Consider the following 13,810-nt stretch of genomic DNA (forward strand, 5'->3'; position numbering starts at 1 on the left):
AAGAGATTTCCAAGTCATGGGCTATTTTCCTGCAACTTTAAAAATATCTGAATGAACTAAAATAAACTAACTAAATATCTAACTAAAATATCTAAATGAACTAAGATAAGAAAGCAGCAACTAATACTCGGAAATTAATTTGGTGATATCTGTCACTTCTGCAATTCCAATGCTGGTAAGGTTAATTTTTGGATCAAACAGCCAGTACCCCACATTTTAGGAGGGCATGAAATCCAGGAACTTGAAGCACAGCTAATTTGTCACTGAATTAACAGATGAGTCACTAGAGAAGCAGAAATGTACCAACTGGTGGTGACTGTCATTGCACTGCAGTAAAAGTAGGGCTCAAAAAGCAAAATCTTCCTGAAGCTACTTAACAAGCTTGGAATAAAAAGTGTACCTCTAGCTGGAGTTCTTTGCTCTTACCCACAAGCTCTCCCTGGTTCAATCACAATGATTTTCTACCATATGTCTGGGAGGTGAAACAGCACACTTCTTTCATCTCTAGGTGAAATGCAAAATCACAGTTCTTCCTGTGTGCAATCTGTGCCTTTGCTGGACTGCATCATAGTGAGGGCAAAGTTCAAATGGCGTGTAGACACTGAACTCAGCAAGCATGGGAGACTGAGGCAAGACACTTCTCTCCAGAATGACCCTGGTATTTGTATAGGTCAGCATAGAAATGCCCCCGAAGGGAGCATGAGGACTACCACCCAGTTTATAATCCAACTTGACATAATCAGAGTTTCAACTTCTAAAGGGCTCAATGCCACTCTTCAAAAGCATAAACATTTCTGTAAAAAAAAAAAAAAATCTTAAGCGGACTTTCAAATATTCTATGATTAAAATTGCCAGGTTTGTTTTACCATCTGCTAATGCAATCATGTAAAATTCTATGATTTTGTGTCAGTGAGTTAATTCTAGTTGTTCTGAATGGAATTGTAGACTTGAGGGTTAAACAAGAAATAGGCTATATCTAATGAGATGGTCTAGGAATCAGCCATGCTTTGGGAACTATACATGAACTCAACACATGCTTCTGCCAGATTTGATTTTGGCCAGTAATCTCCACAGTTAATATTTTTTGTAGTTTTCGAATATATTCCCTATTGTTTTTTGGTCCACCTTTCCCCCACTTAAAACTTATATTCTGAAGTCAAGCTTATAATGAAAATTTACCACCTGATGTTGAATGGTTAAAATCCCCTCATACACAGGGAAGTTTTTGTGTGAGCAAAAGCTTACTAAACATACTGTGGTTATTATTATTTTTTCTTTTCAGTTGGAGCAGCTAACATTCTTACTTTTTGGATCTGCTTGCTGGATAATTGTTATGCCAATTCATAACTTCATTTAAAGAGCTAAGCTAGGACTAGCAGTGGGGGGAAGGAAAGAAGAAATCTTTTTCGCCTTCTTGTCTGTCAGCACTAATCCTCTTAAAAGTACCCTTTCAATCAAGGGATCCAAGAAAAGCTCAATTTCCTCAGGAAATGGAATACTGAAAGGTACAGTTAAAAAGGTTCCTACTGTGAGTGAAAAATGAAAATAACGGAGTGACCTATGGAGACATCACAAACCTGGGAACACACAGGGCCTCACGTCTGTATTGGGTCAGAGATATGCACACATCTCTGTCAAATTGAAAAGCCAAGGAAATGGAAGGCTTTGGCTTTCTGCTGGTGGGGACAAGTACTGGAAATATTTTATTGCAAAGTGACTGAGACCCTGTTAGAAGTCTAACACTTAACAGGCAGGCAGCAACGGCTTAGAGAAAACAGAAGGAGATTTTCTCCACTGGGCTCCTCTAGCCTTGACAAGGGTGACAACTATATTTTTTAAATAGCGTGATGGATTCAAATTGCTCTGGAAAGTTTCATCTTAAAAATAAAATGGGGGAAGTGTCCCCTATGAAAAATGTCTGGGGAAATAAATACATTGCCAGCATGGTATAGAAATGCATCAGAAACTGCTTATAGATTGCCCAAAGAAAACAGAACCAATTTTCCGAGAAGACTGAATAGAAATATTGAATGACCTAGCTTCATTTAATACCCACAGAGTTCATGTGAAAATGTAATTAAGAAGACTGGGGATGGAGAACAAAAAAAGATAAGAGGCACAAAATGGCCCTTTACAGTTTCTATGGAAGGTCACAGTCCACTTTTTATAGCACGATGTCAAGCACAAGGTTAAAGTGGGTTTTCAAAGACTTGGCTCTACTCCAGAGGTCTCTCTTTAATGTTGTTTGCAAAATTTATACTGAAGGCAGATTTATGAACATTGTTGGAGAACAGGTATTTCTCTTCTTATTCATAGAGAAGAGGTTTATTATTTTGGTCCAGTTGCTAAGCAAAACTAAGTCTGAGTTTGGGCTGTAAATTTTCAACTATATCTATATTAGCTTTGTGTTTATTCTGAAATAGCGAGCCTTCTGATTTCAAATCTGAGAATCCCAGGGTCATATAAGATTTTTATCACCTCCGAGGTCTTGTCCAGGCCATATGGAAGTTTTATGTAGGCAATTCCAAAATAATATGGTTAGTCATTCTTTGATGAGAAAAACAGTGTATCAAGACTGAGAAGAGCTGGGGCTGGAAATCTGGTTGAGATAGTAGGTTGTAGAGTCAAACTACCTGAGTTTGAAATTTGGCTCTCTCTCTTACTGATGTTGACATCTTGGGCAAGTTGGTAATCTCCCTTGGCCCTAGTTACTCCATCTGTAAAATGAAGATAATAACAGTTCCTACTTCATAGGGATATGATAAAAATTAAATGAGATAATGCGTGTAAAGTATTTAGCACACCACTAACATACAGAAAGAAAAATCAACCCTTACCATCTTGCAGACAGTTAAGACAACATCCTAGAGCTTAGTGTTGTTAGACTGAGCACGCAATGGCTATATTTCATTTCTACATATCCTAACTTCTGCATTTTCCTTGCCCCTGTTTTTCTAGGCCCTCCCCAGCTTCTCAATATTCATTAAGTTGTCTCCCCCTATTTGCACAGAAGGTTCTGATCAATGCCAAATGTTTTTAAAGAATTACCTGCTTTATTCTGCATCTTTACACATTAAGTATTTCTCCACCTGAGTTTGAGTATTAATGCCCCACAGATCTTAACAGACAGAAGAAGAAAGGATGGTACAAAGAGAGGAAATGAACTAACAGAGGAGCTGGAGAACAGGGACAAAACAAAGAAAGAAACAGAAAGACTTGTGAGAGCTGGTGAACCCAGTTGGTGATTCAGCTGCTCTTAGCTATAGAACGTTTTTCCCCAACATTGTTCCAACTGGAGCATTGGTCTCCTGAGATGACTAGCAAACAGTTTATTAATCAAGAGAGTTTGTCCAAAATATTCCACACTGCACTTTCCTCTAGGAGAGTCTCAATGCACATTAATACATTAAAGATGCCAAGAAGTACTGCAGTAAAAAAACACAAACAAAAACCACAAAAAACCCCGTTTTACTTTGTTTCATCTCATAAGACTGATCAATACTTAACACTAATCAGTAACATTTTGGGAAACATTTCACTGCCATTATTTTACAACTGGGTAATGGGAATACCCATAAATAAAGAACACATTTTGGAGAGCTAATGAACCAAAACTGATGGGCAGAAAAGTGGGGCTAACATTTAGTGAGTGCCTATTATGTGTGCCAGAAATTCTACTGTTTTAAAAATATTTGCTCATTCCCAGTAGGTTAAAGTAATGGTTTTTAAGTGGTAACGGTAATAAAAGTGCTTTATGAAAGAACATCTTGGCACGTATTAGTTTTCCTTAAGTGGGGACACAATAGCTCTTTAAAAATTGAAAGATCTTGAGAACTCACGTAACCCATATCCATGCTTAAGAGTGTTGCTTTTGCATGCACTGAGAAATTGCAGATTTTGGAGTCTATCCTCAGTTCCCTGGAAGGTAGCATGAGACAAAGACCTGTGAACTAGTCCTGGTACTGCCTCTCTTACTGGATATGTAACCTTGAGTAGCATACTCTTCTGAACCTATGTCAATACTAGAAAAAATAATATCTAATTTAAGGCTTTTTGAGGATTATAGTTTTAAGCCACAATTTTATATAACTGATACTTCAAATAATTCAAATTTCTTACTCTACATTTTATACTCCTGTATTCATTGATCAAAATGTTTTTCTCTTGCACCTAAAACTATAACAGGTTCCATGGACACCACAAAATAATATGTACAGTTTCTATCTTAACACCTGCTAATTATTATTTAAAATACTATTGTATTGAGTGTGTGTGTGTGTGTGTGTGTGTGTGTGTGTCTGGAGTTCAGTGACACGATCACAACTCACTGCAGCCTCGACTTCCTGGTCTCAAGCGATCCTCCCACCTCAGCCCCACTGAGTAGCTGGAACTACAAGCATGCGCCACTATGCCCAGCTAACTTTTTGTATTTTTTTGTAGAGACAGGGTTTTGCCGTGTTGCCCAGGCTGGTCTCAAACTCCTGGGCTCAAGCGATCTGCTTGCCTTGGCCTCCCAAAGTGCTGGGATTACAGACATGAGCCACAGCACAAGCCATTTTATTCTTTCTTTATATTCCCCAAGGCATCTGTCTTAGCATAGTGCTGGGTAGGTAGTAGTACCCTAGTAGTTACTTTGTAAAATGAATGAATGGAAACAATAATGGCAAATTGCACTAAAATTGTACTTATTTTACACAATGTAATATAACAAATGTAACTTAATAGTAGGATACTTTGTACTGGTAGAACAAGGCAGGATGGAGTCAGACTGAGACTTCTGAAATCTTGTGCTAAATTTTCCATGCTTCACAAGTAGCCTACGCCTATCACTCAGCCTCAGCTTATATGGATACCAGAAGATTCACTAACAAGACAGCCATGTTAGAGATAATCATTCTTTTATGACGGCGGGTCTGACTTCAGGACTTTTGCAAGAAACTTGAATTTCCCTTCAAATAAATTGAATGTAAATATGTTTGGTTTACTCCAACTCATATTTTAATTCTGTTTAATGTTTTTCCATCCTCATGCAACAAAAAGTAAAAAGCTACCTCTTTTCATTTTCTGAAAGGTCTATATACCATTAAGAGTGAAGCCTTGAGTGGTGAAACTGATATCATGAAGGAGGAAATACCAAACAATAACAGCTATTCATTTTATGAGGAGTAACAGAACTTCATTTTATTAGGTTGGTGCAAAGGTAATTACTTTTAATGGCAAAAACCGCAGTTACCTTTGTACCAACCTAATAGCTGTACGTGTAGGCAGACACAAAAACAACAGTCATAAGATGTGATTTCTCTTCATTTCTTGTACACATTTACCCACATTGACAGTAAGACTGAATTGTGGGAAAGATATGTTTTTATACTTAAATGAATAAACATTGGACAAAATGAGTTCAAGATTTAAAACTGTTGTTTATTGTATAAGGGGTATATTTTTAGGTGGAGTTCACAGAAATGGAAGTGATCTGTATTCAGGTCAGCTGGGAGCTCTGCCAGTCACTCATCCCAACTTCATGCCTCTTTCTACTCTCCCTTTTCAGCCTCTTTCTGTGTCTTTTCCCACTACATCTACATGGTACTCAAACCTGTAGTGAAGCATTTACCACTACAGAATTTACTACACTTTCATGATTTGAAAATTGAATGGCAGATTTATGATATACTCAGCATATCTAAATATTCTCTGAATCTTATCAGAAATTATTAAAAAAGGTGTCTTTGTCAGTTTGAGTTTCTATAACAAAGTAACATAGACTGAATGGCTTGTATACAATAGATATTTATGTCTCATTGTCCTGGGGTGGGAAGTTTGAGATCAGTGTGCCAGCATGGTAGAGTTGTGGTGAAAACCCGCTTCTGGGTTGCAGACTGCCAACTTACCATATCCTCACATGGTGGAAGGGGCAAGGCAGCCCTCTCAGGCCTCTTTCATAAGGTCACTAATCATCTCCCAAAGCCCTACTTCCTAATATCATCACCTTGGGGGTTAGATTTCAGCAGAGGAATTGGGGGGGGGGCACACAAGCATTCGGTCCATAACAGGGGAGATGTATAAAATAAACTTAATAAGAATGATCTCCTGCAGGAATGGAATTCTGCTGTTGAGAAGCTGAAGAGTGAGGCACTGAGAATTCTGCTGTCAAAGGACTACGTGGAGAAAGAACACCTCCAGCTCTCTCACCAGAAACTGAGTCAGCTTCAAGAAGAATTTGGTCAACTCATGGTGGAAAGGAATACCTGGTTAAAGAAGGCAAATGAATTTTTTAACAGTGCTAACAAGGTCAGTGTGAGGTCAAGTTGATAATTTTCGGTAATCAGGCAGACCAGTGAAAGACCCATTACTTCAACTGACTGGAACACATCACAGAAGTCAAAACTCCATGAAAAATTTCAAAATTGATAGCAGCAAAGAGAGCTTTTAACATATATTCCTATTATGGCCATTATTTGATTCTCAAAACTAAAAGACTGTTTTCACATGTAAAAGGTGACTTTAAAAACAACAAACAAACCTCGTGAGGGTTTTTTGTTTGTTTGTTTGGTTTGGTTTGGTTTGGTTCGTTGGATGGTTTTTGTTGTTGTTTTAAGAAAGGGCCCGGCTCTGTCAACCTGGCTGGAGTGCAGTGATCATAGCTTACTGCAGCCTCGACCTCCTGGACTCCAGTGATTGTCCCACCTCAGCCTCCCACGTAGCTGGAATCATAGGCACTTGCCACCATGCTTGACTCTTTTTTTTTTTTTTTTTTTTGTAGAGACAGGGTCTCGCTATGTTGTGCAGGCTGGCCTCAAACTCCTGGGCTCAAGTGATCCTCCTGCCTTGTGGTCTCCCAAAGTGCTGAAATTGTAGGCGTGAGCCACCATGCCTAGCCTCATGAGGGTTTTATCTTACAGCTGCCACTGGTCTGTTTTTGGGGGACACTTGTGCCTACATTATAGCATTTCCCATGGAGGAAGAGAATTATCATAAATGTATCAAAGTTTAAAAATACCTTAAAATTTTTACCAAAGGCCCTCCTTTTTTTCGTCCTCTTTTATTTACCAGGTAAAATATATATGAACATTGCAAGCCTTTTTGCACACAAGCCATAAGGCTAGAAACAGTGCCTTAGCCCGATTGGTCCACCTTGGTCTTGCCTTTTTAAGTGAGCCAGAGTGAAATCTGGCTGTGGACCATCTCCAGGTCTTCTTGAGTTTGAGAAGTGCTCTGCTTCTCCTCTCTGATTCATTGGATGTTGATTGCAGCAGGTGGTTCCTGCTAAGTGGCAATGTTCACCTGTTCACATCACTTGAGTACAGCTCAGTATATGAGGCTGGTGATATTATCTGAAAATTTTTTCTACCTTTTCCAATGTAATATACACCTTCAAATGGTGTTTTTGGAATTGTTTCGTACCTTAAATTTCACTGATGTTTTCAAAACAGACAATGTGGCAGGAAATGAATGAGGAAACCCTGGAAGCTAGGTACATTGTGATCTAAAATCACAGCATCAACACCCTGAATGCAATGTCCTGGTGTATATCAAAATAGTGACTTAATTTTGAACTTCTTTACTAATAAGAAACTTTTTGAAAAAATAAATAGTAAAATTTCAAAACAGAGGTGCTAAATTGTGGTAAATGTTAAAGAAAGATTTATTGTCAGATTATTTGTCATTTGGGATTTCTTTGTTTTAAGAGAGGAAACAGATATACCGTATTACTGGAGCTATTGAACTAATTAGATGTTAGTTGCTAGTTAAGTTTCTCCTCAGTAATTCTGTTTTTGAATAAGAGACTTTTAAATTTAAATTGCGTGTTCATTCTTCAAAATGAGTGGGTCATCTACAGGTCAGTTAATATTGTTTCTAAGCAAAACAGTTATCAAACATTGCTATAAAACAATTCTTCCAGTACAAACCCTGTGGTTTACAGCCTTGCAAAATGTAATTTCTCTCTTTCATTCCCATTCTCTTACTCTTGTTTTCTCTGCTCCCACTATTTTATACTTTGCTGGGATATTTTTCTGGGTTTTAACAGAGAAGGAATATCTCCTGCAAAAGCCTTTTTAAAAAAAAAAGAGAGCGGTTACTTTCTCAAACTCATACAGTAATTCAGGTCAGATTGGAGTAGAGAATTTATGTTTCATAATCACAAAGACTTTTGATTTCTAGATTCCCCATTTTATCATTTGCAAGCCATGGCATGCTAACTATACAAATTATAATAAGCTCCACTGGGATTTATCCACACTATAGCAGGTTCTATAGCCAAGTGGCACTCGGAATAGTGTTAGAATCCTTTCTCCCTTTTCAAAGCATCAAGGAAATAATTTCTGACTCCAAATCTAAGAACTCAATGTGAAAGATGATGGATATTTCTACCTCAGCAAAAATAGAAGCTGGAGTTTGGAATGTACATGTTTAATCATGACTGTTGAAATGAATTTTTTCATATGTTATTAAGTAAAATAACTATATTATTTATACTATATTATTAAGTAAGATAAATGATGAAATTATGTCGTGTAAATCTACTTAAAGAAGAAAGCTCTTCTTGTGGCTTATAAATGGTATTTTTCTTTTTTATTTATATTGTAAAACCTCCAAATTTTACAAAAATTTGACCACTTTACCCAATTTTTAGCATGACACTTATAGCCCTAGTTTAAATAAAGAACTGAAGTTTTAAAATTAATATAATTTCAAAATCCCTTAAAATGTTTTTTTCTAGAATAAAATTCTGTTTACACTAGTGAAAAGGTATGTTCAGTTTGTATAATCAATTATCTCCGAAACACTGAATTTTCCTCTTGAAAATTCACTTTGTTGTGCCTTGAGTGCACTGGGTTTCCTAATTGTGAACATTCCCGTTCTTAGATGAAGTCGTGCTCTCAAGAACTGTGAGGGGTTTGAGATTTTACCCTACATTCAAGCTAACATGTTAACTTATCACAGTTTCATGGATGATTACAGAAGACACCTGACCTCTGGCTCAGAGGTGATTGATTATACCACAGCAGCAGCCAGAGTGTCAGCATGCCCCATCAATTCTCCCAGCCCCAATTCCCCCTGAGTGATGCAGATGGGCCCAGATGGATATATGCACCCGCAGCAGGTGGGGTTCAGGAGAGGAACCCTAAGCTTGGGGAATCTGTAGTTTTACAGCAAATAGGAAGCACGCCTGCTCTTTATCTTGGAGGGCAACATCACCTCAATCCTGAAAGTTGCTAGTTGCAGACCCAACACTGAGAAGTGGCCCAGATATAAAGGGATCAGAGTCTTGTATTCTTGACCTACCAGTGAGATGTGTAGAAGCACAAGAGATCCATGAAGAATTTTCTCTCCCAGCACTTGCAAACTAGATGTTAGCACTGCAGGGGTAAAAGATGAAGTCAGCACTTTACAAAAGGGTACTTCCCTTGAAAATCAATTTCATTCTTGAAAAGTGGAATTATTTTTCAGCAAACAACTTCTTGTTCCAAATTCGTTGAAGCTAGGTCAATGTGCTTTTTCAATTTCTATGTCAAATACTAATGTATGAAATTTGTTAGTATAATGGGCAATATATAAATGAGTGAGTGGGATAGCTTGAATATCTGCTTGGTAAAAAGTGAAATATATGATTTTTTAAATATACTTTTTACTTTTTTGAATTTTGTTAAAATAAAAAATAAATATCTAATTTTATCTGCAGAATAGACTTAGTAATTTTCTCATATCATATATATTTCTTTTTTCATCCAGGTTTTATCATATTTCTGGTTAAAATCATTGAGGAGTCCCTCTTCCCCCTTTTCCTTTCATTTTCTTTCTTTCTTTTTTTTTCAGGGGGTGGGGACAGGGTCTCACTGTCACCGAGGCTGAAGTGCAGTAGCATGATCACAGCTCACTGTAGCCTTGACCTCTGAGGCTCAGGTAATCCTCCTACCTCAGCCTCCCAGGCAACTGGGATGCCACCACACCAGGCTAATTTTTTGTATTTTTTGTAGAGACGGGGTTTTGCCATGTTGCTCAGGTTTGTCATGAGCTCCTGGGCTCAAGGGATCCACCCTCCTTGGCCTCCCAAAGTGCTGGGATTATAGGTGTGAGCCACCATGCCCCACCTCCTTTCATTTTCATTCATTCCCCTCTCTAACAATTCTAGATAGGGATATTATTATTTACTAGAAATATTTTACAATAATTTATTTTATTATTTAAAGGTGAATTCATGAGAATAATTACCCTTCTCTTTAGATATTCACTTATTTAGTATATATTTATTGAGCCACTGCTATGTGTCAGGCATTGTTCTAAATGCTGGAAAATAAATAGCAGAGAACAAAACTTACAAAATTTGTGAAATTCAGTAAAATATAATTATCACTTAATTGCCCACATTGACAACAGTTCCCCCACTGCCTTTGTCCAGTGGCTCCAGGAGTGCAATTGATTACCTTTAATTCTGCTAGGGTTTGATGATTACCCAAGGTTCAGGAATGTTTCTCACCCAGAGGAAGTGTCTGGCAGCCCGTGGCTTGAGATACGGATGTTCGGACCTGGAGTGAGCAGCAGGTGGCGATGTTGAGATGGCATTAGGAACTTGCTGCTTGCTGTAAACCAACCACTGGATTCAAGTGGAGTGAGCCATGTAACTGAAGAATCTGATATACTTCCTGTTCTTTTTAGAGTTTCCTAATGTGTTTGGTGAAGGAAACTATTTGTTAAATCACTTAGCAGAATATACAAGTAAGTGTCAGTTGTCGACATTGACTAATAGCTGATTGGAGAAGAGTTCCTCTAATTATCAGATGTTACTAAGACTTATGAGAACATGGCATGAAATATGAATATAGCACCTATTAGAATAACTCATCTCGATCCTCCAAAATATTCATCCTTTGGGATTATAGATTATCTTATTTATTATACTTCTAGTGTGTTCACAGAAAACAAGCTATGGTTGATATTTATTGATCACCCCAAATGTATTTATCATTGTTAAGGGAATGTAGTTTGAATCAGAGATAAATATATAATATGTTTCAAAAACAGAATGGGGTGAGCCTGTATTTACAGGACAGCTGCAATTGAACCCAAAACTGTAAAACATGACTAATTGGCCATAACATATTGTGTCCTATGCCTTCCATTCCCAGGCACATGATTTCATTGAAGAAAGCAAGCAGAGGAAACTGAGGCCAAATCCATTTTATGAACATAGTCTGATTTTTGGGTGGTCAGCCTGAAAGCAAAGATGAAGGAAAAGTTGGGGTGGCCAAAGAAACACACAAAAAGTAGTTTGAAATGTAACAATTGTCATAGCTTCCATTGTTTCTGCCATAGCTACTGAAACATTAATGTCTTTTAAGAAGATGATGTTGCTTTTTCAAGATATTTACAGTGATGCCCAGTAATGCTTATAGCAATATCATTGTTTCAGATGCAAACAAAATAATTAAGCATGGAATTTGGTACACTTTTTTTCATTTATATATACATGATATATATGGGATCTTACCATTTTCAAAATAAACACATTTTAGGCCCAACTGATGAAATAAATTAATGAAAATGGTCCAGTTGTAAAGATTGAAATTTTTAAAAACCTGCCCAAGTAGAGTACCTAAAAAATATTATGCAGAAGGAATTTATTGAGGTAATAGAAATGAATTCAAGAAATAGGATAAACGTTATTAGATATCAAGGAAAATATAATTACTTTCAGTTTCATAATTCCTCAGCAGCCTGTCTTAAGTTCCTCTTTTTCAGAACAATTCCCCTTTCTCTTAGAAATAACTAAAGCCACTTATGTTCCCTCCCTCTCGTCTTCCATATTTGCATTCAGCTAATACGTTGTGTTCCTATTCTTGCCATGCATAAAATGGGTACTTGAGTGAAAGCAATGAAAGATATAATCTCTGCTTTCCAGACCTTCTCAGTCAAGTTTAGATGAGAGGCAAGGGAACAGAAGTGCACTGGGTTGTGGGAAAGCTGTGATGGAGTAAGCCCAAAGCATTAGGGCACACAGAGCAGAGACCCTTAACCTGGCTCAGGGAAAAAGAGTCAAGGAAGGCTCCCCAGAGGAGGTGATCATGAGATGAGTTTGAAAGGATGGAGCAAGAAGGGTTGAGGAAGGGCTGGATGGTACAAAGTCATGCCATGTTTGGGGAACCTAAGATAATTCAATTTGCCAGGAGTGTAGGGTGTATACCAAAAGTGATGAGAGACAAAGGTGGTAGAAGCAGGTGGGGAGATCAGGAAGTGTTTTGAATAGCATGCTAAGGAGTTTCTATTTTATGCTGAACATATCTTTATATATGCAGAGATATTTAAGAATTGAAAAAGTCATGATGATGCAAACCTCACCACAAGAAGCAGATGATGTCTTAATTTACCCTCTTCCTGTACTCCCTCTGAGAGAATGATGACTGTAGGGTTTAGAAACCTTTGATTTTAGAGCTCAGAGGTCAGGCTATTTAAACCACAGCAAGTATTTGATAAATATGGCTACATTATTAGCATACAATTATTAAAATAGATATATCATAGAAAAATTGTAGAAAAAACACCTTTAACATCTTAAGTGTCTCATGAGAGCTCACAACTCAGTTCATATCTAATAGGCTGATAATCAAGATGTTCAATTTTATTTTCCTCACTCATGAATACCTTTCACATTTAAGCTGTCAATGGAGTTCTAACTTAAGAGTGTATTGATTGGTTTCTCTTCTATGCGCAATATCAGATTGTTGCATCTCTCTGTTGGCAGTAAACACATTCTGCCTAGTATTATAGTTATTTATTTCTGGGTAGATTTCTTTTGCTTAATTAAAATTTCCTGAGGGTAAGAAACATGTCCTTTTCACTTTGCGTTCACCAAAACACTTAGAACAGTGACTTCTAGTTAGTGGGTGTTCAATAATTATTTGAATGACTAAGAGCAGTGGAATATTATAAACTGTAGAGTTTCAAGGCCAACTACATGAAATTGTTCATAGGAGATTATATTGATCCAAGGTACTTGGGACTTGACCATTTTAAAAGAAGATAACTTAATTACTTTAATATATGAGGAACACAAATTTCAAGCTTCATCTCTGCATCATATCTGAGAAGGCAGGTCATGCTGTGTAAAGGGCTTGTCATCTACACATAGTGCCTCCTCTGAGACATCTCCAGGCAGCACTAATTGCTTATTTTGTATCATTTCCATAATATTTCTCTGTATGCCTTAGAGAGAGATTATGTCCTAATCTTCTTTGTGTGTCACATACGTTCAAAAAACTTTTGTCAGATAAATGATTAAATGACTGGCCATGTGACAAATCAATTTACATTTTGAGCTTGAGTTTCCTCTTTTCTAAAATCAGTCTAATAATCCTTATCTACTTCAGAGAGTCTCATTCAATAATAAAAGTTCTTATAATTGGTGGTAAATTGTACACAGTCTTTTTGGGATACAGTTGGAGTGTAAAATAAATGGAATTGTAGGGTATTAAGTGAAAATTAGAAATGTTTGCTAGCCTGACACTTTGCCAAAATAACAGTAGATTTTGGAACCAGGATGCCTGAGTGTGAATCTGATCTTGGACATTTATTAGCTCTGTGACCTTGGGCAGTCACTTAACTTCCCTGTGCATCTGGCTTTTTTAACCTGTAAAATAGAAGTACTATTGGTACCTTATAAGGACATTGTGCTGTCTGAGTAAGTTAATACATGGCTAGAGCACAGAACTGCTAAGCACTCACTAATTGCTAGCCATTATTCTGTCTTTATATCTCTAATGTGATGTAATGCTTTTGTTCATTTTTACATTCCCAGCACATAGCTGAGTACATA

The 13,810-nt window shown here is 37.2% G+C and overlaps 1 protein-coding gene across 1 annotated transcript in view; it reads left to right on the top strand.

The window, feature by feature from the left end:
• Positions 1-13,810, top strand: part of CCDC141 (coiled-coil domain containing 141) — a 217,521-nt gene that overhangs the window by 125,113 nt on the left and 78,598 nt on the right. The window contains exon 7 of the mRNA XM_032755264.2: positions 6,094-6,288. Within this exon, the coding sequence (XP_032611155.1) occupies positions 6,094-6,288 (195 nt within the window). The remainder of the gene's footprint in view (positions 1-6,093; positions 6,289-13,810) is intronic.

The sequence above is a fragment of the Hylobates moloch genome, unplaced genomic scaffold (genome assembly GCF_009828535.3).
Source record: "Hylobates moloch isolate HMO894 unplaced genomic scaffold, HMol_V3 SCAFFOLD_1, whole genome shotgun sequence".
NCBI lineage: Eukaryota > Metazoa > Chordata > Mammalia > Primates > Hylobatidae > Hylobates > Hylobates moloch.